The sequence below is a fragment of the Rattus norvegicus genome, chromosome 3 (genome assembly GCF_021556685.1).
Source record: "Rattus norvegicus strain SHRSP/BbbUtx chromosome 3, alternate assembly SHRSP_T2T, whole genome shotgun sequence".
In the NCBI taxonomy this organism is placed as follows: domain Eukaryota; kingdom Metazoa; phylum Chordata; class Mammalia; order Rodentia; family Muridae; genus Rattus; species Rattus norvegicus.
Window position 1 is genome coordinate 161,539,148 of NC_141536.1, and position 26,577 is coordinate 161,565,724.

At 48.1% G+C, this 26,577-nt stretch overlaps 1 protein-coding gene and 2 long non-coding RNA genes across 17 annotated transcripts; 2 read left to right on the top strand and 1 right to left on the bottom strand.

The window, feature by feature from the left end:
• The first annotated feature begins 678 nt into the window (after positions 1–678).
• Positions 679–4,725, top strand: LOC147995843 (uncharacterized). The gene is made up of 2 exons (XR_015684056.1): positions 679–3,264; positions 3,672–4,725. It is a non-coding gene; the product is annotated as an uncharacterized LOC147995843 (long non-coding RNA).
• LOC147995844 (uncharacterized) lies at positions 1,114–9,915 on the bottom strand. Of its 3 annotated transcripts, XR_015684053.1 has the most exons (5): positions 7,404–7,691; positions 6,093–6,308; positions 4,240–4,335; positions 3,933–4,021; positions 1,114–2,857 (listed from the first exon to the last, which is right to left on the bottom strand). It is a non-coding gene; the product is annotated as an uncharacterized LOC147995844 (long non-coding RNA). The 3 variants fall into 3 exon arrangements; XR_015684055.1 differs by lacking the exons at positions 3,933–4,021; positions 4,240–4,335 and adding an exon at positions 9,817–9,915 and having other exon boundaries at positions 2,177–2,857; positions 7,404–7,597; XR_015684054.1 differs by lacking the exons at positions 3,933–4,021; positions 4,240–4,335 and having other exon boundaries at positions 2,177–2,857; positions 7,404–7,685.
• Positions 8,844–24,734, top strand: Spo11 (SPO11 initiator of meiotic double strand breaks). 13 transcript variants are annotated; one of them, XM_087653653.1, is made up of 13 exons: positions 8,844–9,739; positions 13,472–13,585; positions 15,384–15,472; positions 16,081–16,147; positions 16,790–16,898; positions 17,279–17,365; positions 18,019–18,055; positions 18,358–18,467; positions 20,041–20,140; positions 20,518–20,555; positions 21,123–21,199; positions 23,225–23,336; positions 24,148–24,734. In XM_087653653.1, the coding sequence occupies exons 2-13, from the start codon at positions 13,581–13,583 to the stop codon at positions 24,265–24,267; spliced, it is 951 nt and encodes a 316-aa protein (XP_087509779.1). In that variant the 5' UTR covers positions 8,844–9,739; positions 13,472–13,580; the 3' UTR covers positions 24,268–24,734. The 13 variants fall into 13 exon arrangements, 9 of the variants coding, with proteins under 9 accessions (XP_087509779.1, XP_087509777.1, XP_087509783.1 ...); XR_015683261.1 differs by having other exon boundaries at positions 9,076–9,739; positions 20,518–20,720; XM_087653651.1 differs by having other exon boundaries at positions 9,076–9,739; positions 24,561–24,734.
• The last annotated feature ends 1,843 nt before the right edge of the window (positions 24,735–26,577 follow it).

Genomic DNA, 26,577 nt, shown 5'->3' on the forward strand with positions numbered 1-26,577 from the left:
GGGAGCTGAGTCCTTCTATTAAACAGAGCCTTCTCTCTCCAGCACTCAGCCCAAGTCCACTGCCCATATCCTCATGGGGACTTGGAGGACTAAAGAGGTCACCAGCCCTGGCTGGCTCCTTTCTGAGGCTGCCTGCAGACTCTCAAATGATGGTGCAGCTCCTCCTGGAGGCCCACCCTAGTGCCTGCCTGGCCCACCCCTGAAACTGCCACATCACTTTCTGGGAAGTTCAAAGGCAGGCTCAGTAGAGATTGGCCTGTGTTCAGCAGGTTTCAGCTTGCTGTGCAGAGAAGGGAGTACCTCTGTGGGAGGGGGGATACCTCTATGGGAGGGAAAGTACCTCTGTTGGGGGAGTACCTCTGAGAGGGGGGAGTACCTCTGTGGGAGGGGGAGTACCTCTGAGAGGGGGGAGTACCTCTGTGGGAGGGGGAGTACCTCTGTGGGAGGGTAGCACCTCTGGGAGGGGGAAGTAGTTCTGGGAGGGGGATGGCAGTAGTGGGGGTGGGGTGGGGGGAGGGGAGCTGGTGGGAGGGGTTCACAAACAGCCGGGCCTGCAAGGTGCAGTCTCTCTTGGCTTTAGGACCAGGCAGCATGTGGGCCTCAATAGGTTGGCTTCTGGATCCTTGGACTCCATGCTTTAAAACAGAACCAAGGGGACAGGGAGTGGAGGATGCTTGCCTAGCATGCAGGAGGTCCTAGGCTCAGCACTAGGGGCAGGGAGGCCTTAAAGCAGAAGTGAAGCCTGGTCCTGTGCAGGGGCCTCACTGGGGCGAGGTTCCTTCAACCTTGAACCTTCACTTGCCACCCATTTTACATGGCCTCTGGGCTATAGGCATATGAAACAGATACATGAATCAAATGTTTGTGATGATAAGTCGTAGGTAAATTTATTTGGCGCTGTTAGAGACGGCTTGGCAGTTAAAAGCACGTACTGCTCTTCCAGAGGACCTGAGTTCAATTCCCAGCAACCACATGGTGGCTGACAGCCCTCTGTAATGAGATCAGAAGCCCTCTTCTGGTGTGTCTGAAGACAGCGGCAGTGTACTTATATATAATAAATAAATAAATCTTTAAAAAAAAAGAATGGTTTAAAAATAACAAATACAAATTTTTTAAAGAAATTGATTTTTTTTAAAATTCTGCTACACATATGATTTTACTACTCATTAAAGACAAAAGCTTTCGCATATCGATGGCCTTATTTATTTTTACGCTATCACTAGAAATTCTGAGGTCCCAAGTCAGTCTCCTTGCTTGTTGTTTTCTTTTCAGAATCGAACTCAAAGCAACAACTCCAAGAGCGGATAGGTAGATAGACAGGAGGACGGACTGATGGTCGATAGATGATTGATAGCCTGATCAACTGACCGGTAGATGACTGAAGGATAGACATACTAGGATAGACATACTGGTAGAGATGTGGATGATAGATTGATAGATACATACATTCACACGTATGTAGATACATGCATATGGATGACTGGTGGATGACAGATTGATAGATACATACATTCACACGTATGTAGATACATGCATATGGATGACTGGTGGATGACAGATTGATAGATACATACATTCACACGTATGTAGATACATGCATATGGATGACTGGTGGATGACAGATTGATAGATACATACATTCACACGTATGTAAGATACATACACAGATGATAGAGTAGATGCATAGATAAAGAACTGATTAAGAGTTGGGAATGTGGATGGTAGAAGACAGTACTAGATAACTGACAGTAGATGATAGAGGATAGAAATGATTATCAATGGATGATAGATGGTAGATAAATGATCCATAGAATACAAATAGATGATGGAAGTAGATGATCAACATGTGGTAGATAAATGATAGACAGATGATAGGTAGATGGTAGAAATAGATGATCAATATGTGATAGGTAGACGGACAATAGACAGTGGACAGACAGATAATAGACAGACAGGAGATAGACAGACAGTGGACAGACAGACAGATAGTGGACAGACATTCAGACAGGAGATAGACAGATAGTGGACAGACATACAAACAGATAGTAGACAGACAGTCAGATAGTGGACAGACAGACAGATAGATAGAGCAACCAAAGAGAGAGGGAGAGAGACAGGTCAGGAGCTGAAAGAGTATGAGTTCTAGTTTCTTTGAAATATGTTTTTTTTTTTTTTTGAGTGGAAGGGGGGAAGAGAAAAGCCTCAAGCCTGATGCCTGTGTGACTTGTCCCACTTTACTGCACAGCAATGAAGGTAAGAGGAATTTGGAACCAGCAATGGAAAGACATGGCTGCCTTGGCAACCCCAGGTTGGAAGTAGATCCCTTTCAAGGCTGCGCAAGCTATGGACAGGTCCAGGATTCAGCAGACACTAGCCACATGTTTCTCAAGGCAGCCTGGGGAGGGGCCGATTGCATCTGGATTTTGCATAACACTGAGCCAGAGTCAAAAAGGTCAGTGTGACCTCAGACTTGGTGCCATTTACCTGTGACCGGAGGGAGAACCTGTAGCCTGAGATAGACCTTCCACTGGTCAGCGTGCAGATGTCGCTGGGACCCTGGTCTGGACACAGAGCAGGAGGCTCGATCTGACAGGCACCATCCACATCGATGGACCGCACATGCCACATGGGGCGTACAGTTGCAGATTCATGGATAAGAAGAGAAAGAAACGAATCTGGGTGTATACATCTGCCCTGAGTCACAAGACTTGAGAGCCCTAGCCGGACTAGACTGCCAGTCTTGACTGCTGCCTCCAGAAGGCTCCAGGGAGCCTGGTGGTGACTTCATTAGCATGTAGCTCTCTGCTCCAGAGGGAGTCCACTGTGCGACGTCCAAGTTGGAGCCAGCCAAGGACATCTGCAAAGAGAAGTGGGGAGGAATCGAAAAGCAAACAGAGCCAGTGGTTCATCTGAACAGCGGTGTGATGAGATCAGAGAAGGCCACCAGGACTCCTCCTCAGGGCTCCTCCTCAGGGCTCCTCCTATCCCTTTCCCTGGCCCACCAGATGAAAAGATTTCCAAAGAGGATGGAAACCCACACGTGGCCTTTAGCTCTCAGGACTGAGGTCTCGTGAGTGGCCACTGACCGTGGCTCAGAAGCAGAGGACAGGACAGTTGCATAAGTTCAAGGAGTTGGCTGAGGTGAACTCTCCCCATGACGGTGACCACCACTCACAGACCCCCATTCATTTACTCTGCCCTGAGACCTAAGACACCTCAGCTGCCAAAGCCAAGCCTGTCTCTTGCCTCCAAGAAGCTGACTGAGTACGTGGCTTGTTTGGTCCGCTCCAAAAGCAATCCTTCCCATCCGGAAGAAACATCCTAATTCTATTAGTGGGGACACTATGCCAGAGCTTGGCTGGCTCTTCCTGCCTTCCTGGCAGCATAGCTTCTATGAGTGCAACACCAGGGGCAGTAAGGGCCCAAAGGTCACTCCCCTCCTGGGGGCAGGGTCTGTGGTAGTTCCAACACAATATCTTATTCTCAGGTAAAAGGTTGCCAGTGGGGGCTTCTACCTCTGTGTGTGTGTGTGTGTGTGTGTGTGTGTGTGTGTGTGTGTGTGTGTGTGTGTGTGTACATCCCTAGAGAATGGTAATGGTAATGCTTTGACATTCTAAAAGAAAAGCAGCTTCAGGGTTCGGGGTCTCAGCTCCCCTTCTTTCTTGCTACAGGTTCTCGGGTATGTTCCTTAAGCTCCTCGAGCCTCGGCTTCCCCATGGGTGAAATGAAGGCAATGAAAGACTGGCCTCAGACATCCATCCAAGGCTGACATGTGGCAAGAGTCCTGGGAGGGACTCCAAGTGACCACAGTTTGGGAGTTGCAGTCACCATGCTATAGGGTGTCTGTGTCCCAGCAAGACCTGGCTAGCATCTGTGAACATCTACAGGCACAGTTTGGAGAGATGTGCAAAGGACTCTGTAAACACCGTTACCTTAGATCCCCATAGCACAAGCTTCTCACTGCAGCAGTCAGACTCCGGGTAGCAGCAATGGAGTCAAAAGTCAGCCAGGTACAGGTGAACTACAGGTGAGGACACAGCATCTTTTAGAAGGAATATTGGCGTGAACAGTCTAACCAAGGCTAGACTGTGCGGTCCTCAGGCTTTTCCATATTCTCCCACCACTTTGCAGCCTGACTGTCTTCTCTGTCACAGAGAGATGTTGCCCCCATAGCTGGACTGCATGGGAATCCACTCCAGGCCTGAAAGGGCCTCCTTGAATCTTATGAGATACACCCACCCTTGGCATCATGGAATCTTGATTGTCAACTTGACGGAATCAACGATCGCCCAGGAGATTCTGGTGATGTGCGTATGAGGACATTTCTGGAAAGGTCTGAGGAGAAAAGACTTTCCCCCATAGTGAGTGGCACCTCCCACAGCTGGTCTGGATATAAAGAAGTCCCAGACCCCAACCTTCTCTGGGATTTATAGGTAGCTATGGTTGGTTGAGTTGAGGGGAGAGAGACATTTTCCTTGGTGGTGCAGAGTCAGGTGACCATCCTTCCTTAAGTAACTCTTCTGAAGCTCACTGAGCTACACAAAGACAGGACATAAAGGCAGATGGCATCCAGTTGGGAGAAGGAGCGGGGCTAGCGGGAGTGAGGAGGAGAACAAAGAAGGTTCTGGGGCCAGGGTATGGTTATGGTCGAAATAGACTGTGCACATACATGAAATGTCATAACGAAACCCACGTAACGTATACTAATTAAAACATGTTCCAGACCAGGCATGGTGGCTCACATCTTTAACCCCAGCATGACTCAGGCAGGGACAGGAGGATCACTGTGAGTTGAGGGCAACCTGGTTTACATATTGAGCTCTAGCCAGCCCAGGCTGCATAGTGAGACACTGTCTCAAAGAAAAATAAAAACAAAATCTTTAAGAGGAGGTGGAGAAGGGAGGGAGGAGGGGGAGGAGAAGGGGGAAGGGGGAAGGAGAAGGAGAGGGAGGGAGGAGGGGAGGAGGAGAAGAAGGAGGAAACCGGGGGAGAGGGTTAGCATTGGTTAGAGTTAGGGGAAGGAGAAGGGAAGGGGACAGGGGAAAAGACAGTGCTGCCTGCCAACCTGTCTTTACGTGTCCCTGAGAGCGTGTTCATGGCTACTACCACCAATCACTGACATCGAACCCTGGGCTCATGGACTTATCAGCACTGACTGAGGACCAGTGACTCTCAAGCAGTCCTCCAGGCTTTCAGCACCAGATTAGGATTCTAGACACACCCAGTCTAGTAGACTGGACGGCTACCAGGTTGTCAGGCCTTCCCTGGTAGACACTCCACCATTAGACCACCAACTCTATCATGTAAGTCCATCTAACACATTCATCCTCTCTCTCTCTCTCTCTCTCTCTCTCTCTCTCTCTCTCTCTCTCACACACACACACACACACACACACACACACACACACACACACACATATCACACATTCTTTCTCACTCTCCCACATCGTGTCCCTGTAAAGAACACTGAGTAGTTCAATTCCCTAGAAGGGAAGGAGCCAGTCAGCCGTATCCACAGTGAGAGCAAGGATCTTCCAGTGAAGAGAAGAAACGGTGAGAGGCAATTTCCCATCTTCCTGGAGACTGTGTAACTAAGGGTAGGTGCTCACTTCCTCGGCTGCAGGAGGCCATTTACTTCCTCAGCATTGGTGAGGCCCTAGGTTCCAGTCCTATGAGCTGAGGCTGAGGGAGCCGAGGGGGCCTGTAGATGACCTGTGCTGCTGGCAGTGCAGATGCTTTGCGAACCCACTTTCTAACTCTCCCAACTGTTGGGGCTGGAGCAATGGCTCAGCCGTTAAGAGCACATAGTGTTCTCGCAGAGGACCTGAGGTCCCAGAACCCACATCAGGCAACTCACAGCTACCTGGAATTCCAGGTTCCGGGAGTCAGCCCCCCTCCTGAGGCATCTACACAGGCACGCTATATACATGCAGATAAATTACAAATACCTGAAAACACATGTTTAAAAGACATGATACTCAATGAACTTAACCAGGTCCTTTAAAAAGTAAGAGTAATAAACAATGCTTGCAGGGCAGGGTAGTGCAGAACTTACAAAAAGGAAAAAGAAAGAGAAAGCAGTCACCCCTTACCCACAAGTCACAGCTCCGCCTGTCGACTTCCTCTTGATCTTCGGGGTTTTGTTGCTTGGTTGGCTGGTTGGTTGATTTTTTTTTCTTGAAGTTTGCTTTGCACAGGTCTTTAATACATCTAAGGCTGGGTTTTGAGTGTCGTCCGTAACAGGAATGTAGGTTTTGTTTTAGACAAAGCTTTGTATATCCGGGGCGGACCTGGAACTCTTGGTCCTCCTGCATGTTGTGAGAGAATGGCGGCTCGAGTTCGGACAGACCACGCCAGGCCAGTACGGTCTCACATGGAAGAGATTTATTGAGGACGATGAAGACAAGATGGGGGAGGCGAGAGAAAAAAGGGGAAGGGGGCAGGAAGGGTCTGCCTTTTATTTAAACTGTGATGTAACTGCTCCCAGGGGAAGGTGGGAGCTCAACCAAATGGACACTGGGAATGTGTGGCTGTTGCCAGGGCAACAGATGCACCCGTCCCTGTCACCTGTGGATGACATCACTGCTGGGGGGGAGGTGGTTCCTGATACCAACACTGCAGATGTGCATATAAAATATAATTTAAAGTATATTTTATGTGTCCATGTGTACACACATGCCACAGTCATGTGCAAGTCAGAGGGCAACTATTGCAACTATTGGAAGTCGGGTCTCTACTGCTGCCGTGTGGGTCCCAGGGATCAAAGGCAGGCGGTCAAGATTGGCAGCGAGTTCCTTCACTACTGAGCCATCTTACCGGCCCCCAGAGGAATTAATTTTTTATCCAAATAGTTGTCTCCGTGATGTGTTTTGGATGGTCCTTTTCCCTCCCGTCCTCAAGGTCACCGAGAGCAAATTCCCCCTCTCTCTCTCATTTACCCACGTCTCTGTGATGGTGTCATTATTACCGTCTTGGTAACTACCAAGCGGGAAGCGCCACTTAACATCTAGAGAGAAGCCTCCCCAACATGTCCTTCTATGCCACCCAGGCTGTCCTTAGTACTTTTGCTTAAAGACCTGTAGAACTAATTTGCCAACTTCCATTTAGAACACACTCTCTACTGGCCGTTGGTAACACACACCTGTAATCCTACACCCTGGGAGGCTGACCCATGATCGTCAGTTTGAGCCAGCCTGGACTGCTAATCGAGTTCCAGATTAAACTGGACTGCATAGTAAGACTGTCTCATAGTAAGGCTGTCTCAAAACAAAGCAAAGTCAAGGCAAGCGCCCTCTCTCTCTCTCTCTCTCTCTCTCTCTCTCTCTCTCTCACACACACACACACACACACACACACTGAAGAATCCAAAACTAGTTACTGTTGAGCAATCAAACTCCAGTTACCTTGGATACACTTCCATGCTGGCTCTGGTGCCTGCGTGTGGCATCTGTCTCTATCTCTTCTGGTGTCCTGGCGTGCCTGCCTCCGTGATGCTCTGGGAGTCTCTCTGGGAAGTCCTGGTCAGCATTTTCTTAGCTTTCTCCCCAGAGCACACTGGAGAGGAAAGACCTCGGAGGCGCTGAGACCTGACAGTCAGCTTCCGGGAAGACAAAGGATCATCAGTCAGCTGGGTCATTGTGGAAGGTCCCATGTCATGCCACACAGCAGAGCCTGTGTCAGGAATTGCAGGTCTGAGAGGGAGGGAGAGCCAAGGAGGGCAGAGGGGATATGTTAATAAAAAGATAAAGAGGGAGGGGATATGTTTGGGTGATGTGTGGTGAGTTATGGGGGAAGGGGGTGCCTCAGCGGGCCCATGCTGAGGCATCCCGTCCACCTGAGGGACCAGCCACATGACGATATAGTATAGAGTAGAGTTTATTTAGGGCACGGGGAGGGGAGGGAAGGGGAGAGTATAGTAGTGTAGTAGAGAGAGAGAGAGAGAGAGAGAGAGAGAGAGAGAGAGAGAGAAGGGGCCAGCCATGAACACGGGGAGAGGGGGTAGGGGAATGGGGAGAGAAGGGACAGAGAGGGAAGAGAGGAAAGAGAGGAAGGAGAGGAAGAGGGCAAGAGAGAGAGGAGGGGGCAAGCAGCCCCTTTTATACTGAGTCAGGCATACCTGGCTATTGCCAGGTAACTGTGGGGCGGAGGCTAGAAGGAATGCTAACAGAAAGTACTCCTAGGACAGTGGCATCAACTTGACAAGATCTATATCCTCTGGGAGACACACTTCTGGCCATGCTCATGGGGAGTCATCTTCAAAACATACATATTCATTTAGTTAGTTTTAAAAATTGCATATGCATGACTGTTTGGCTACATATTAGTCTGTGCACCGTTTGGGTGTCTGATGCTCACAGCGGCCAGAAGAGGGCGCTGGCTTCCATAGAACAGGAGTCGTTCAGTTCAGATGGTTTTGAGCTGCAGTGTGGGTGCTGTGAATCAAGCCCAGTCCTTCGCAAGAACAGCCAGTGCTTTGAATCGGCTGAGCCACATTTCTAGATCGGGTAGGCAATTGTTTTGATTAAATGAATTGATGTGGGAAGATCCGTTTTAATTGGGCAGGGCCATTCTCTGGGCAGGAGATCCTGAACTGTATAAAATGGGTTAAAGGAGCTGAGCCCACAGGCACGCACGCACGCACGCACGCATGCACATTCATCCCTCTGTTTCCTGACGGTTGGTGCCATGATGTGACCAGCTACTTCTAGCTCCTGCTGCCTTGGTCTCTCTCTCTCTCTCTCTCTCTCTCTCTCTCTCACACACACACACACACACACACACACACACACACACACACACGCCCTTTCTCCCTCCTTTTTTCGAGGTGTTTTCATTGTAGCAACAGAAAAAGAAACTAAGACTTCCTCTTGACAGAGTTGGGGGAATGCTCAGAGGACCAGGGGCTGAAAAAGTCTCAGTCCAGGAAAAGCGAGACAGCTTCTCTTTGCCAGCAATGCTGGCTGAGGCTTGCTTGGAGCAGACTGTGTTTTTCTGGTTCTGTCCCCGGTCGTGGGGTTGGGAAGCTGCCTTTGAAGTGCAGGTGCTGTAAACAGCTGCCGCAGGCGCAGGCTCGCCGCACTGCTTGGCTACTCCTCTCTGAACCAGGCAGGATGCCTGCAGGGCAGAGGCAGACAGCAGCTGCAGGCAGGACGCTCCCTCCCCCTCACCTTTGTCACGGAGGTGGGAGCCCCTGCCAGGCACCCGAACCTCGAGGCTCTCTCAAAGGAACAGAGGTTTAAGTGTCTTTGTTCATCTGCTGCCAGGTAGCTCCTCATGAGCTCTCCAGCCACCTCGGGACTTTTCACACGTCCCAGAGGAGGCGGCCGCTGCCTCTGGTGGAGTCGACCTGTGACACAGATCTATCTCCAAGGGGCAAAAAAACGGATAGCAGGAGTGTGTGAAACCCAGGAGAAAGGTGCCTCTAAGTTGTCACCTTGCCCTCCCTCTTCAAGTCCCTTTTGAAGCTTGCCTGTTGTATGGCTGTCCTCCGGAGGAAAACTAAAACAAAAACAAACAAAAAACCCCACCACCCAGGACAAAGGGCTAATTCTGCCAGGAAGAACCCTACAAAATGCTGGCCCACCCTGAGCTAGACCACTGGAGACACCTGGGATTCTAAGGATTTGACATGAACCTGGCATCAAAGTCTCCCTTTTGGTTCGGAAACCTACCGGCATGCCCAGCCTCGAGTGCAGCATTCAACCTTTGTGAGCCCAGACTCTCCATCCAGAAAGTGAGGGTGAGTTTTCCCTACTAGTGTTGTTGACTCATCCATTTCAAGCATGCCTAGCCCCTGGTCCACTTTACGGATCTCACCCGTGTATATGCTCAGTTGCTGCCTCTCCTTGGACTGGGAGCTTCCTGAGGACTGAGACCTAGCTTCCCCATCCCTCAGTAACCAGTACTGGTTAGCACAGAAGAGGCAACAGGAAGCAGGGTGGTAATGAGGAAGAAAGTCCCCCACTTGTTTTGGCTCTCTCTCTCTCTGTGTGTGTGTGTGTGTGTGTGTGTGTGTGTGTGTGTGTGTGTGTGTGAGAGAGAGAGAGAGAGAGAGAGAGAGAGAGAGAGAGAGAGAAAGAGAGACAAAGTTTCTCTGTGTAACAGCCCTGGCTGCCCTGGCTTTGTAAACCAGGCTGGCCTTGAACTCATAGAGATCTACCTGCTTCTGCCTCCACACTGCTGGGATTAAAGGTGTCCCCACCTCTGCCTGGAAGAAAGGCTCTTAGCACAGGTCTTGCATAAGTGTGCACGTTCACACACACACACACACACACACACACACACACAGAGAGAGAGAGAGAGAGAGGAGAGAGAGGAGAGAGTCAGGGTGGACAGGAAGAGGCTGTTATTCTTGCTCTGAAACTAGTTAGAAATTAAAACTGTGCACCGGGGCCTTTGGTCAGGTGGCTCTGTTTCAAGCCACTTTGGTCCAGTCAGTGTTTTATCCCACCCCTCTCTGTGTTAAGGATATGGTTCTAAGAGTCCAGGATCCTCTAGGGCTTCAGAAATCCCGCCTCCTGCTCTAGAAGGCATGGAGAGAATAGAGCAAGAAATGTCTTACCTAGTCTGCAAGGAGAGGAAGAGATGTCCACGCTATTAAGTCTTAGAATGGAAATCCTATTTTCAGGTAAGCAACAACTTTTTGTATATTTTAAAGAATTCATTCCTTTTTAAAAAAAAAATTTTTTTTATGTGTGCCACATGCGTGCAGGAACCCACAGAGGCCAGAGGGCATGAGGTCCCATGGAACTGGAGTTGTAGGCAGATATGAGTAACCTGATGGTAGTTCTAAAAACTGAATGGACCTAGGCTCTCTGCAAGTGCATTAAAACTCTTAATGCCGAGATTTTCCAGACAACGATTTTCTAAGTAAAAGGAAATCCCAAACATTATGTGGACAGTAGAAAAGCCTTTAATCCCAGCACTCAGGAGGCTGAGGCAGGTGGAGAGGGCACGGTACAGAAACAGGAAGCCAAACCAGGCAGGAATGTTTTCCCTCACCCAAACATATACCCAGGTCTATGGCCGCCCTAGTGAAAAGTTGTAAACATCATTTCCCCAAATGACCCCACAAAGGGGCTTTACAAATATTACTTCCCCTAAGTTATCAGGCCAAGGAATCGTCGACCTCACTGGTCCTCCATGCTGGCTAAATCTGCATCTAAGAGCTCCATGTCTTGCCTGACCAGTCCTGGGGGGCGGGAGGGTGGGGCGCGCGGGTGGCTCAGATGCCCCTGCGCATGCGCACTCTGCACCATGGCTGTCCAGCAGTCCGTGGTGCAGAGTGCGCATGCGCATATGCAGAGCGCGGGAAGGTTCGCAGGGGCAGGAGGCCTCCGAGCAGCTCAGCGTCAGCCGTCATGGCGTTAGCGCCTATGGGGCCCGAGGCCTCGTTCTTCGACGCCTTGGATCGGCACAGGGCTTCCCTGTTGGCCATGGTGAAGAAAGGCGCAGGGGAGACCCCTGACAGGGCCACCCGTGTGCCCTCTAGGTACAGCAGTCAGCAGGCCACAGAAAGCCGGGGAAGGTTCCTCATGGCGCTGAGGCGGGCGCTGTGAGGAGAGTGTCGGAGGCCACGCCCGAGTCCTGAAGTCGGTGCTCCCTAACGCTCCCTGGTGGTGACCACTTCCCTGTACACACCAAATGTTCTCTAGAATGTTCCAGGCCTCTGGCCTAGTTCCTAGCCTTGTCGGTATCCTTTATAGTCAGGGAGCTAGAGACTTGGTTTGGCTTTACGTTTTAGTATTAGGTTTTTTTTAATGAAAGCTGGACTTTAATCCCAGCACCCGGGAGGCTGAGGCAGGTAGGTCTCTGAGTTTCAGGTTAGTAGAGTTCCAGGGCTGTTAGATGGAGAAACCCCATGTTGAAAATTGGGGGGGGAAAAAAAAATATATATATATATATATAATATTTGGGTTCTTACATCTATAGAAAATATTCAAATATATATATATGTAATATATATATATATATATTAAATATATAGTTTTGGGGTGAGGGGTAGAAGAGGAAAGAGAACATGAAAAGCATTTGCAAGGCCCTGGGTTCGGTCCCCAGCTCCGGGAAGAAAAAAAAAAGAAAAGAAAGGAGAAAAGCATTTGCAAGACCATTAGTTTCTTAGCACTAACAAAGACATCAACACATGTTAAGTAATTTATAATAAGACATTTTTTCTTGCCCCGAAGGGAGCAGATGAACATATTGTAAGTGACTTCTTCACAATCAACTACAGAGATTCTCCTATGGTTCACCTGACTGTATCTTGCCTTCTGTATTTGTCCAAACTGTTCCATACTTTTAAAAAAAATTTGTGTTAAAAAATGCAAAGGTTTTAGAATCCATTTCCAGTAGAAATGTTGAAAATTGGGTGTTAAAACTCAACGTTTTACCCATGTTCCTTGTTTAACTTGGTTTCCCTCCCTAGACAATACATCAATGTTGCTTAAAATGATATTTTTTTGAAACTGACTGTTTGTGAAATGAACAGCCAGTTGGAGAAAGGTGGGTTCAGTCTTGATATTTTGTGGTAAAGTGGCATGACTTACGTGGCCAAGTGAACTATTTGGTACAAAACTCACCATTTTTTCCCCCTTTCTCATAGTGATTAAGTGTTTCCTCTTGAATCACTAAAGTTTTAAAATGGTTAACTTTTAGGCATGATATCAACTTTAGGGCAATGTGCTACAAGAAGAGGTGTGGGCACGTGGGCGTGAGTGCTCACAGGAGCACATGTATGTTAATGTTTCTGCATTGCATTCTTGGGAAGAAAGTTCAAAGCTAGTCTTACGTCACCCTCAGTTAAAACATTTTACAGTAGTATTCCAAGCCAAGTCTGTATTGAAGTTCAGCGACACTGAAGTAAGTTAATGTGAGCAAATGAAAAATGTATTGGTAAGTTATATTAGCTCCTCATTAATGCAAAAGGGTTCTTTGAAAGATGAATTTACAGGCAAATCTAATTGTTTTGTAAGTAAGCACTGTGAAAGCAGTTGTTTGAATACATGTCGAAGTAAGAATTTAGTAAGAGAGATGGCTATTGACATGAATTTCCAAGGCTTAAAACGACAAACAGAAGCAAGGAGTGGTGGCCCACACCTAAAATCCCAGTAGACCAAGACAGGTTTGTGGGTTTGAGTCCATCCTGGACTTCATGGTAAGTTCCAGGCTAGCCTCGGCTACCTTGTGAGACCTTGTCTCCAAAAGCGAGACAAAACAAAGCAGCAAAAATATAATGAAATAAAGAAATGGTACCGGGTAGTGGATGTCCATGCCTTTAATCCCAGCACTTGGGAGTTAAAGACAGGCAGATCTCTTGAGTTTGAGGTCAGCCTGGGCTATAGAACGAGTTCCAGGACATCTAGGGCTACACAGAGAAATCCTGTTGGGGTTGGGGGTAGGAGGTTATCTTTGTATTGATGTGGGAAATGTTAACATGGTATAAAATTGAATCACCGTGTGTTTACTGTTTCAGTTCTGAGGTTCTTACGTCTATAGAAAATATTATCCAAGACATAATCAAAAGCTTGGCAAGAAATGAAGCGCCCGCCTTCACAATAGACAACAGATCGAGCTGGGAAAACATGACGTGGGCATTTTGCAATTCTATCTTTACATTTTAAAAAGATATGTGTCCGTGCCCCTGTGTGTGTGTGTGTGTGTGTGTGTGTGTGTGTGTGTGTGTGTGTGTGTACCTGAAATTGCATGTACCTGTCAGTCCCCGTGGAAGAGGGTGTCAAATGGCCTGGAGTTGGAATGACAGACTCTTGGGAAGCCACCTGACGGGAGTACTGGGAACTGAACCCCAGTCCTGTATAAGAGCAGCAAGCACTCTTAGTTGCCCAGCCAGCTCTCCAGCCCCTGAAGCTTTGCTTATTTAAGACAGGGTCTCACTATACTGACTAGCTGGCTTGTAGACCAGGCTAGCCTCAAATTCACAGTGATCTGCCTGCCTCTCCTCCCAAGTGCTGGGATAAAAAACAAAACAAAACAAAACATGCCACCATGCCTGGCCCCTGAAGTTTTACTTTAAAATCCAGTACCTACGTTGCTTGAATCTGTTGGGATTAGAGTTACAGTCACATGCTATCCTTTTTATCCTCTTTACTTGCCCCATAAAAGCTAGCAGGTTTACAAAAATCCATGCTCCACAGGAGGGCTATATAAATTAGACGTCAGTGTGAAAGACAAGGCAAAGACAAGCAGGTTAGCGATTAGAGCTGCTCTGAGGGAGGCAAAGGTTCAAAGTGCGTTTGCCCTAGTTGGAAACAGCCAGACTTCTTCTCAGCACTAGGGAGACACCCTAAGTGCTATCATCTTCCAGTCTGAAGGCAAGCCATTGCTCAGCCTTTGCACTTGGTTTCGCCAGGCAGAGCACAGCGCAAGCGTTCCAAACCCAGCACAGGGATGAGGCTCAGTCCTTATTCCTGTCCTAGAGCTGCTTATTCTGGGAGCTTCATTTAAGTTCTCCAGTCTAGCGAGAAGGATTGGCCTTTCTAGCCTGTATTGCCTTCTCTCCCAAAGGAGAGATGGTCCTCAGACCTTGTGAAAGTTACAGAAATAGAGGAACAGGCTGAGGAGGGCCTTTGTAAGTATTAGTTTAAGATCAGTGTAGTTTGCATAAGCTGTATAGTTGAGCAATTTTTTTTTTTTGAAAAATGACTTTCACACAGCTTCTAAGCAGCTGCTGTGTGCCTGGTGCCTTCTGCCACCTTTAGGAGAGCCTGGGAGGTTCAGTTTAACAAATTAATATCAGTAGTTCACACAATGTCATGTTGTGGGTAAATTGAAATAAAATATTTCAAAAATTATCAAGTTGAGCCAACTTATTAACTGAGAATGAGTAATGGCAGATTGAGTAAAATACATACTAGTAAAATACATGTAAGTACTTAATGTGCACTGTTGCCCCAACCAAGAGCTATACACACACGCCACACTGAAGCAGGTTTACTCAACCCTTAGCTGGTCACCTAACTACCTCAAGCGATTTAAACCTTCCCATGTCCCTAAGCTCCAGTGCCCACATACACAAGCACTGTGGGAGACGGCTGAGTGGCTGAAGTGCTGGCTGTGTGAATGGGAGCGGATGTGTCAGGCCACTCTGCTCTTCATAAGAGCAAGCATGTGCCTGTAATCCCAGGGCTGGGGAGGTGGACACAGGCGGGCCCTGTGGCTTACACACCGCCCAGTCTATAGTAACTGGCGAGCTCCAGGCAATGAGACAGAGATGGTCTCCAAAGACAAGATGGGTGGTACCCACAGACACTTTCAAGGCTGGCCTCTGGCCTCTGCACATGTGCACATGATAAGTAGAAGGTCATGTGTGTGCTAGCTTTTAGGAGTTAAGTCCTCATTTTGTTCCTTCGTTTTGAACAAAACTACAGGTTCGAAGATGCTTTTGGCCTTCAGATGAGACCTCAGTGTACCACAAGAAAAATCAAAAGCGATTCACTAAGATCAGTTAGAAAATTTGGTAAGTTAATCTTCAAGGGCACTGAGTGAGCAAGAATAGATGATTTAGTTATTTGTAGAGCATTGCTGTCTCTCGTTGGACAGCCTCGCGTGTTCTTGAGCAGGTGGCTTGACCTTAAGATACATTTCTAGAACTTTTTATTGTCAGGACTGTCGGGAACATGCTTCATTCAAAGTAAGCACTCTGCATGTCCATGTTTAGGGGAGTTACTCCGGTTTACTGCCCGGAAAGCACTTGATTTTACCAGGTACATTGGACAATTGTGCTGTATCTAGCATTTGTCTTTCAGAAAGATAATTTTTAAAGTATAGCAGAAAGCGGGGACAGTTATAATTTTTGATAATCACTAGGCGTGGTGGCACGTGCCTTCAATCCCAGGACTTGGGCGGGAGGCAGGGGCAGACAGATCTTTGTGAGTTGGAGGCTAGCCTGGTCTACAAATCGAGGTTCAGGACATCGAAGAAACCCTGTCTCAAACAAACAACAACAACAACAACAAAAACAACAAAAACAAACCAAAAAACCCACAATCGTTTTTGATAACATTATCTTTCAAATTAGTAAAGACAGAGAGAGAAGTAAATTGTTTCTTATGTCTTGTTTTCCAGCTCTAATTCTGAAAATATTGTCCATGATTTATAAATTAATACAGAGCAACACTTACGCAACCAAGAGGTAAATATATTGTTCTGGCAAATTCATCTTCAAAAACGCAATGCAGGGCTGGAGATGGCTCAGCGGTTAGAGCACCAACTGCTCTCCCAGAGGTCCAGAATTCAACTCCCAGCAACCACATGGTGGCTCACAACCATCTGTAATGGGGTCCGATGCCCTCTTCTGGTGTGTCTGAAGATAGTGACAGTGTACTCACATACATTAAATGAATAAATCTTTTATTAATAGATTGCAGTATGAGAGTTAGTTAAATTAACTTTTTTACTTTTCAATTTAATGTCTGGGTGTTTTGCCTGCATGTGTGCCTGTGTACCATGTGTATTCCTGGTGTCTGAAGAAGCCCGAAGATGGAGTCAGTTCCCTTGGAGCAAGAGTTACAGATGTGTGTGAGCTACTATGTGGGTGCTGGGAATTGAACCCAGGTCCTCTGGAAGAATGGCCAGTGCTCTTAACCACTGAGCCATCCCTCCAGACCCCACTAACTTTCAAAATCTGCTGTGAAAAGCCATGAAGCCTGGACCCTGGGTAATAAGGAGCTTTGCTTGTATGGTGTTTCCTGCAGTCTGTGTTCTCTGCAGTGTTCTGTGTTCGTCACAGTCCGGGAGCACGTGCTCATTCAGTGTTGACCTTACATTTGCACAGAGACATATACTACACTGAGAGCCAGCTCTTCAGGAACCAGGCTGCAGTGGACAGCATTATAGATGACATTTCCTGTATGCTGAAAGTGCCCAGGAGGAGTCTGCATGTGGTGAGCCACTCTAAGTACAAAACACTGCCACAAAACTGGAGTCCCAGAGCAAAGTCTTGCAGAGGCAGACAGGTTGGCTGAAGCCACACAGTGAAATCTTGGTGGGGGGACAAATGTCTCTGCCTTTTTTATGTTGTTTGATACTAAATTTTCTCAACATAACCTTAATCTGTTTCAATGTGTCCCTTTGGTCAAATGACACAAAGCAGGGACCTTATCAAATATTTTTATTTCCTAAATACCCTTACATGTTCTTTCCTTCATCTCTACCTAGATTCTGGTCTAAACTAAAATACAAATATCTTAACAGGTGAGCATGAGGAGAGGCTTGGAACAACAAATACATTAGTGGGCATTTTCAAATATGTTATTTTTCCCAGATATCTACATCGAAGGGATTGATTGCTGGCAACTTGAGATACGTGGAGGAAGATGGTACCCAAGTCCAGTGCATGTGTAGTGCCACGGTGAGCATCTTCCCACCTTACCTGCTCAGAGACACACGACTCCTCCATTTTGAATTGTATTTCATTCCTTGGTTTTTGTGTGTAATTTATAGATCGGGCTAAAAATTAATTATTATTGTGTGAATATGAGCATGATGTGTGTGTGTGTGCGCGCGCGCACGTGCGCGCGCTACAGCACAAGTGTGAAGGTCAGAGGACCACTTTCAAAAACAGTGCCTTCCAAGGAGGGTCTATTTTAAACACACAGTTTTCTTATGCTATTGCCGTACTGGAATAAAGAGACACATGTTCTTTTGAAGTGTGCTGTTATTTAATGGAGCTTGTGGCACAGCGGCCCTTTGGCATGGCTGTTTACATAGTCTGTGTGCTTCTGAAGTGAACGCATCTCATCCCTAACCCCTTGCTGATCAGCGTCCTGGAGTGGCAGTGTAGGTGCTCTGCTGCTCCATCGGGTGTGCAAAGCGTCTACAACCTCCTCTGCTGGGGAAGCCACAGGATCCTGTGTCTGCTCTCATAGGAGCTGGTTTGCTCCTCCCTGAGCAGCAGCCTCTAGATGACCCGGAAAGAAAAGTGAAAGCATAGGATTGTTGAGTGAATTATAAAATGCAGCTGCACCCACCTTTGTTCAACTTATAAATTGTGTTTTAACTCAGGCTACTGCTGTGCCATCTAACATTCAAGGGATGCAGAGTATCCTTTACTGGTGAGACTGTGAACCAGAACGTTCCTTCTACGACCTTTGCCCTCCTGCTGTGTAACATGCAAGTTAGGCTACTGAGACAAGCAGCCACAGTCCCCTCCCAGAGCTCCCAAGAGCGAGCTCACTGTAGAATAAACACAGGCCCCTGGGTGAAGACCGATGCTGGAGGGTACAAGGAAAGCCTTTTCCCTCGAGTGGGCTCTAAGTCGAGGCGTACAGTGCTGTGATGTAGCAGGTGACGATGCTGGGGTGATGATGCTGTGACAGCAGTTTCTCAGCCTTAGCTCCGCAGATCTGGTCACAGATGCGAAGTTTCTGCTAATCGTAGAGAAGGATGCAACATTTCAGCGGCTCCTGGACGACAACTTCTGCAGCAGGATGTCCCCGTGCATCATGGTTACGGTAGGATGCCTGCCTTACTTACCACCATGGAGCCTGGAAAGAGGCAATAATGTGTGCATTGTGTCCCTGTCCAACATAATGGGCTCTCTAGCACCACAGAGCAGAAGTATCCACGGTTTAGTTTAACGTCCCCAACCCCAACGCAGGTTCAGACTATGGTCTCCATTCTTAAACAGCAGCAGTTTTCCCAAACAGGGTTTGTCTTCATGCTCCTCTATGCCCACACATTCCTGCTGCGGCGGGTTTCTTCCCGTGGGTTTCTGTCCCAGGCGACTCACTGGGTCAGCCCAAAGGAGCTTGCTTTTGTGAACACCCATGTGCAGTCGAGGAGGAGCAGTGGAGCTTCAGGATGGCTCTGCTAATGACAGGATCTCAACCAGCCAGTGACAGCTAGCCCAGAAACACCACAGGCAGGAAGACGAGACAGGAGGACGCCTTTCTGGATTCCCGTACATAAGGGCTTTCATCCATTCAAGGGGTCCCACCCTTCTGTCCTCTACCCCAAAGCCCTGTCTCCTGAACTCACATTGAAGGGAAGGGTTTTGACATGAGTTTGGGAAGGACAAATGTATCAGTCCATCGGGGCAGTTGGTGTCCTGTGGTATGGTGGTGTTTGTGACCCTGAGTAGCCACAGGAACAGGCTTCAGGAGGGAAGAAAGCTTGGGGTGCAGCATGCGGGGACTGCAGAGTGAGAGAGTGGACCAGGCTCCCCTCTTCGGTGATCTCTTCCCAGCCTGCCTTTACCGGGCTGTAGAAAACCTGCTCCTTGGAGAAGACAGCTGTCTCTAGTTTGTTAGATGCAGCAGGAGCACAGCCTCAGCAGAGCAAGGAGCAGGGACAATGAGGCAGCGTCAGGCAGCCAGGGAGCTTCGCAAGGCCTGTCCTGTTCCATAGCATCCCAACTCAGAGCAAAAAGATGGGCTCCCAGGAGGCTTTGCAGTGTGGTTTATGTGGTCGCTGTGGGTCAGATGGCAGAAATGAGAGTCAGATAGCTTCTTGGGAGGTTTGGGCTAACCTGTGAGGGTGCAAGAGGACAACTGAGCGGGAGGACTGTGTGAAGGACTGTGACTGCTGACCAACCATGAGGAGAGTCTCTGTGGCACTTACTGTGACGTCACCACAGAGCCACAGGAGGACACAAGAACTCAGCTCTTTATCCGAGAAGTCCTAGGATGCCCTGGGGTGATGGCAGGAAATCCTAGTGGCCTCTGCTTTGCTGCAAGAGCCAAGACACAGGATAGAATAGAGACTTTCAGGTGTCCGGTGTCTTCCCCGGCACCAAGTTGGCAGGCTTTACCTGCTGGGACCCTGCACTGGCCTGTCTTTGCCACCTGAGCACTACAGTGAGCACGTTTCGTGTGTAGGCCTTTCTTACTCCCCTTCCTGAGACGGTTCCCTGGGATGGGGTCCTCAAGTAGGCACACCCAAGCAGAGGTGTAAACATGTGGCCCTCGGCTCTCCCCACCCCCGGAAGTCAAGATGGGGCCCCACTTGTCAGTGTTGGTGAAATATGGGCAGAACGGACCCAGTTCCTCCTCTGGGGCCACAATGCCTGACTCTGTCCGCTTTCAGGGAAAGGGTACTCCAGATCTGAACACGAGGCTCTTGGTAAAGAAGCTGTGGGACACCTTTCATATTCCTGTCTTCACACTGGTAGATGCTGACCCCTACGGTAATCCTTCCTGGACAGTCTGCGACAGTAGTCGTGACTGTTTCCTGTCGTGATTGTGTCTTTCTGCCTTTAGAACATTTGCATAATACATTGTATGGGCCAGGGGAAAGCTCAGTGGTATCATACTTGTCTAGCATGCATGATGTCCTAGGTTCAATCTCTAATATGGTAATCAGTAAATAAATAAATTTAAGAGACTAGTAATACAGTCAGATTAAAGGTTGTAATTATTTAATGTGATGTTTAACATATGAAACTAAGAACATAATTCTTCATTGGTAATATCTACAGAGATAGGAGATTAGACATTAGATGAATTTGAGAGTGGTGTTCTGTAGCTGTGGCCTGAGTCTAATCTTAAAGCTCACTTTCAACAGGCATCGAGATAATGTGCATCTATAAGTACGGATCCATGGTGAGTACAGCCAAGCGAGTCTGCTCCTCTGCCTCCATACACAGTGTGCATTCGTTGGGGCGGCTGACTTATAGCCCAGTAAGGCGAGGCTTTCCAGAGTGTCCTAGGGGAGCCAATCTGTGCTTCATGGTGTGAGCCCAGCTCAGCATCAGCACCACACTTCAGGTAATGGGACAGGAGGTATGTGCAGGAGGTACAGCCATCCCGCCTATGCTCCTAAAGAGTGCCAGATAGTCCCTAAAGGCCACATGCAGCTTCCAGCTTTGACTTCGCCACTGGGAATGCTACAATGAGAGAGGGGAAAACACCATCAAGTCTGCGCTGCAGGCTACGCTGACCACATTCATCATGTCTTGAAAACCCGTAGAGCTTCCCTCCTGCTTCCCTCCAGAGTGGCTGAGCCTGAATCTCTAAGTCAGCTGTAACACAGCCCAGGTCATAGCAGAGGGGAGGCAGAGCAGGAGAAAGGAAGTGAGTGCAGGCCAGAGAGATCACTAGAGGAATGGGGTGCACCTCACCCTGCTGCCAACAGGAAGCCACCTGACACAGCTCCGCTCTTTATTTCAGTCCATGTCTTTTGAAGCCCACAATCTCACTGTCCCAACAATCAGATGGCTTGGTCTCCTCCCTTCTGATATTAAAAGGTAAGATGGTGCCTGATGTCACTTGCTGTCTGTAGTCATGAGTTAAATTTCTTGGAGTTTCTGTTATTTAAACAGTTAATTAAGTCCAAGCATGGTGATACATAGAGACCCCATCTCAAAAACAGAAGCAGAGCAGCCTAATGAATTTAGTTAATTTCCCTTTCAGACAATTTTTACAAGGGATTGTGGTTAAGTCTCTTGTACAAGTTTTTCATATGTAAAAGGATAATGCATGGAGAGATGTGGCAACACACTTATAATCCTGTGCTCAGGGGACTTAAGGGCCAGAGTTGAGGACTTCGAGCACATACCATTGAGAAGCATTTGAGGCAGATCAGTCCTGGGTGACTGGTGATTTTCTGCCGACAGCCATGACCTTTTCCCAGAAACCTCAAAGTCCTCAACTGTTTCTTTGTGATCTTGTTTTTGCATACAACACAATGTGATCACTTTTTTGAACCAATAAATATGTCTTTCCTGTGACCTCACGGAAACAGTTCCTACTCCTGAACTTCAGCTCTTTCTGTGCTAGCATTTTTTCAGGTCATCCTCACAGTTACTCTGGGAGGCTGTAGAAGATAGGCAGATCAAAGGGTCCTCCAGTAGTTACCTGAATCTTTATGAAGTCTCTGAGGATTCCCAGAGAGTCAGTGGGCCAAAGTGTGTGTGCATTTTCGAGGCTTCCCCTGACTTCAATAGGTTCGTTGATTTGTTCTCCCTGGAGAGTGAGCCACCTGGCCCTCACCATGGGGGAGAGCACTGCTTTTCAAATACTTTAAAAATATTTATTCAGTGATGTGCAGGCACTGGGGCATGAACATGGGAGTGCAGGTATTGTGCCTGTAGCCATGGGACCTGTGAAGCCAGAGTTACGTGCGGTTATGAGCTACCAAGACAGATGCTAAAATCAAACCTGGGTCCTCTGCAAGAGCAGTATGCACTCTTAACCACTGAGTCAACCCATCCCTCCAGCCCCTCAGGCATCCTCTTGCTATTCTCTTTCCCCTAAGAAGAACTTGAGTGTGTGAGAGGGATTTGCTGTGGCAGTGGGTTGTCTTTGAAGATGCTTATTTCCTGCACATGGGGACCATAAAGCTACAGAGTAAGCAGTAAGGAAGTGTTCCCTTTGGAGTTTTAAATGTTCCCATTAAAGAGAAGCAGAGTTTCAGTCAATGCAGCGTGTTTCTCATGGTCACAATCTCTGGGAGTGTCCTCTTTGCAGGAAGGCAATCTCAAGCAGATTTGCAACATGGAACCCAATAGTTTTTAGGGCAGAGAGAGGTCTTGAGGGAACCCAGTGGTGACTCATAACCCTCCAGTGCTCTCAGAGCCACTCCAGATAGAGCATGTGAAAGGGAAGAGGCTTCAAGGAGCAGCCTAGGTTCCCTTCAGACATCCAGACAGGAACTGCCACTGGGCAGTGCTGGGAATGCTGGGGACACTGAGGCAGGCTTACATTAGAGCTCACCTGAAACCCGGAACTTCAGAACAGATCATGTCTGTCACAAGTCCAGATATTTCTACTGCTTTCCGACTTCAGCTAGGTAAGTGTGCATTCTGCGTAAGAAAATAAGAGGTATGGCCTTGATGCTGAGACCCCGGTGCTTATAGGCTGCCACTTCCTGATGGTTTTGCGGTTCTGAGTGCCAACCACTGGCCACTCTCACCAGAGCTCACAGCTACAGGAACAGAAAGCTCCGGCTGCCCATGCTGAGTGGCTTGACTGGATGTGTCTGACATCAGTGCTTCCTTCCGTAGCCACTATTCACCTATCTGTGGTCATCTCTTGAGGGCGAAAGGGGGAGGGAACCAAATCTGTTGCTATGACAACACAAACTTCTACTTTGAACTGGGAAAACTCCCTGGCCTATGTTACAGAGCCCCCCAGATGTTGAGCTTAAAGGGAAGTGATGGACAGATCCTCATTTTGCTTAGTTTGTCGATGTAACATCATAAATGAAGGCGAAATAGAGGTGTTACAGGAGCATCTGGTCTTTACTGATCACTGCAATCCATTTTTTCCAGGTTAAATATACCTAAGGATAGTTTGATCCCACTGACAAGGCGTGACCAGATGAAGCTGGACAGTATCCTGAGGAGGCCTTACATTACCTATCACCCCTTCTGGAAAAAAGAGGTAGATGGTGTGTGTTTTTACAGAACTCTCTTTTCACTGTCATGGTAGCTGTTCACACAATACCTTCAGCACATCCGTGGACTTCTGTTTCAGGTTTTATCACCGTCACTGAGTTTTAATCAGTGTGCCCAGTTAGTGTACAAGATAACAGATCTTATTATGGAATGCCATGCATATATATCACGGTACTTTGCTCATCCCCTCCCCCACACACACCCCTGCAGGTCCGTTCCTCTCCAGCGTGCTCCCTACCTTCACACACACCTAATGCTAGCCTAGAGTCCATGCGGACAAGAAGATATGCAGCACTTTGTCCTCCCACCCCCACACCAGCTCTGTCCTGCAACCTTCCCCCAGCCTTCCTCCCGACCCAGCGTCTCCTCCGTGTTCATGTCCTACATGGACATGTTTAAGTCTGGACTCCACACATGGAAGAAAGCAGGCCCTACCTGTCCTTCCGAGTCTGACTTATTTCCTTGAAATTCTGTGTCCAACAACTGATCCCAGCATAGTTTGGCAATGAGAGTGTGTTGGAGTCACATCCCTGAATCCCTCTGACAGAGGAGACCAGCAGGAAGATGTCTGTCTGTGCTCCTTCACAGTGACGTCACTTTATCAGTGATGGAGTGGTGCCATTGCCATTTGTGTATTAAAAAAGAAAAAACTGTAAAAGTCTTAGAACAAAAATGCTGTAGTCTTGAGGCCGTACCTTACCTCTTGACCAGAAGCCACTCTGGCTGCCCCAGTGGGTCTGAAGACTGTCTGGTCTCAGGCCTGACACACGTGGTAACACTGCGGTGCCTTCTGGCAGATGGAGATGCTGGCCGACTCTAAGACGAAGGCGGAGATCCAAGCCTTGAGCTTCCTGTCGTCAGACTATCTGTCCAGAGTGTACTTGCCCAACAAGCTGAGGTTTGGAGGGTGGATATGAAACCACAGTGGGGGACCGTGAGCCTCCAGAGCCCTCATTGGCCTGTTTGAATGATAAACACTGGGCTAAGGAGTGTCGAGTCTTAGTTCTGCCACAGTAAAAATCATTTTACATTGACATATTTTTGTCAAAGCAAACTTCATAGTGCTCTTTAGAAGGTTTGATCTTCAGTAAAGACAGATTTTTATTCTATGTTCTAGAGTGATTATAAAATAATTTATTTAATTTTAAATGTTTTATTAGAAAAACTGTCACATATCGTCAAAGTCTATAAAAATATTTACTTCCTACAGCACAGCTTGTGCAGCATGAAATGTCTCACTAGTAACAGAATGCAAGCGGCCCTGAGAGGGGGCAACGAAAGGGTCACAAGGCGCCGTTTGCTAGTACTTCCTCTTGCCTCATGTACAGGCACCTTGCCCTGTTAATGCATCCTTGAAACTAATAAAACTTATTATAAATAAGTATTCAAGTTGGCGTGTGTCCCACGTCTTCTTCTACTCAGTTTAGTGTGCTTCTCTACCCATAACACCGCCCCAGAGCCGCCACACACCATTGCTCACGGCAGGCAGGCCCCGGTTCCACTTTGTCCCCTGAGTGCTGAGATTTACTGCAAGCAGGCTTCTCTTATGGTAGGCGATGCTCTCTGCTCCTCTAGCCTACCATGACTTTGTCAGACTTTGTCAGACGAGACCCTTTATGGTCTCAGTGCATCCCGACAGGGGCAGAAGCTTCAAGTGTCAGCCTGCACACATCCAGAGTGGGAGTGCTGCTCAGTGTGAGGCTTGGCGGCAGCAGGTAGAACAGGACCCACTGGGCTAGCGTGAGTGTGCTGCCGCCGTGTACACTGCTCATTTCATCTGGAGGAATGCCTCGTTTACAGGTCGGAGCTCGAAGGTGTTACTGTCCAAGGCCACTGTAGCATTGGGAGACAGTGATACCACCCGCCTTGGTGGACAAATGACAGAACATGCAGGGGCTACAGAGAAATGAAGGCAGCCCTGTTCAGAGTTTAGAGTTCCAAGACATTGGCAGCAGAGAATTCAAGCTGGGCTGAATCCTATGTGACCCCACACAGGATGCATAGTGTGACTGCACACAGGATACATAGTGTGAATGCACACAGGATGCATAGCCATGACACTGGCCCTGTCCAAGAGCTTGTAGTAAAATTAAATGAGGCAATGTGACAATCAAAAAAAGAGACCCACTATGCACAGACCCAGTACACACAGACCCAGTACACACAGACCCAGTACACACGGACCCAGTATACATGGACCCAGTATACATGGACCCAGTACACACGGACTCAGTACACACAGACCCAGTATACATAGACCCAGTACACACGGACCCAGTACACACAGACCCAGTACACACAGACCCAGTACACACAGACTCAGTACACACAGACCCAGTATACATAGACCCAGTACACACAGACTCAGTATATTCAGACCCAGTACACACAGACTCAGTACACACAGACCCAGTACACACGGACCCAGTACACACGGACCCAGTACACACGGACCCAGTACACACAGACCCAGTACACATAGACCCAGTACACACAGACCCAGTACACACAGACCCAGTACACACAGACCCAGTATACATAGACCCAGTACACACAGACCCAGTACACACGGACCCAGTACACACAGACTCAGTACATTCAGACCCAGTACACATGGACCCAGTACACACAGACTCAGTACACACAGAACCAGTACACACAGACCCAGTACACACAGACCCAGTACACACAGACCCAGTACACACAGACCCAGTATATATAGACCCAGTACACACAGACCCAGTACACACGGACCCAGTACACACAGACCCAGTATACATAGACCCAGTACACACAGACCCAGTACACACAGACCCAGTACACACAGACTCAGTACACACGGACCCAGTACACACGGACCCAGTACACACAGACTCAGTACACACAGACCCAGTACACACGGACCCAGTACACACAGACTCAGTACACACGGACCCAGTACACACGGACCCAGTACACACAGACCCAGTACACACAGACCCAGTACACACAGACCCAGTACACACAGACCCAGTACACACAGACCCAGTATATATAGACCCAGTACACACAGACCCAATACACACAGACTCAGTACACACAGACCCAGTACACACAGACCCAGTATACACAGACTCAGTACACACAGACTCAGTACATTCAGACCTAGTACACACAGACCCAGTACACACAGACCCAGTATACATAGACCCAGTACACACAGACTCAGTACATTCAGACTCAGTACA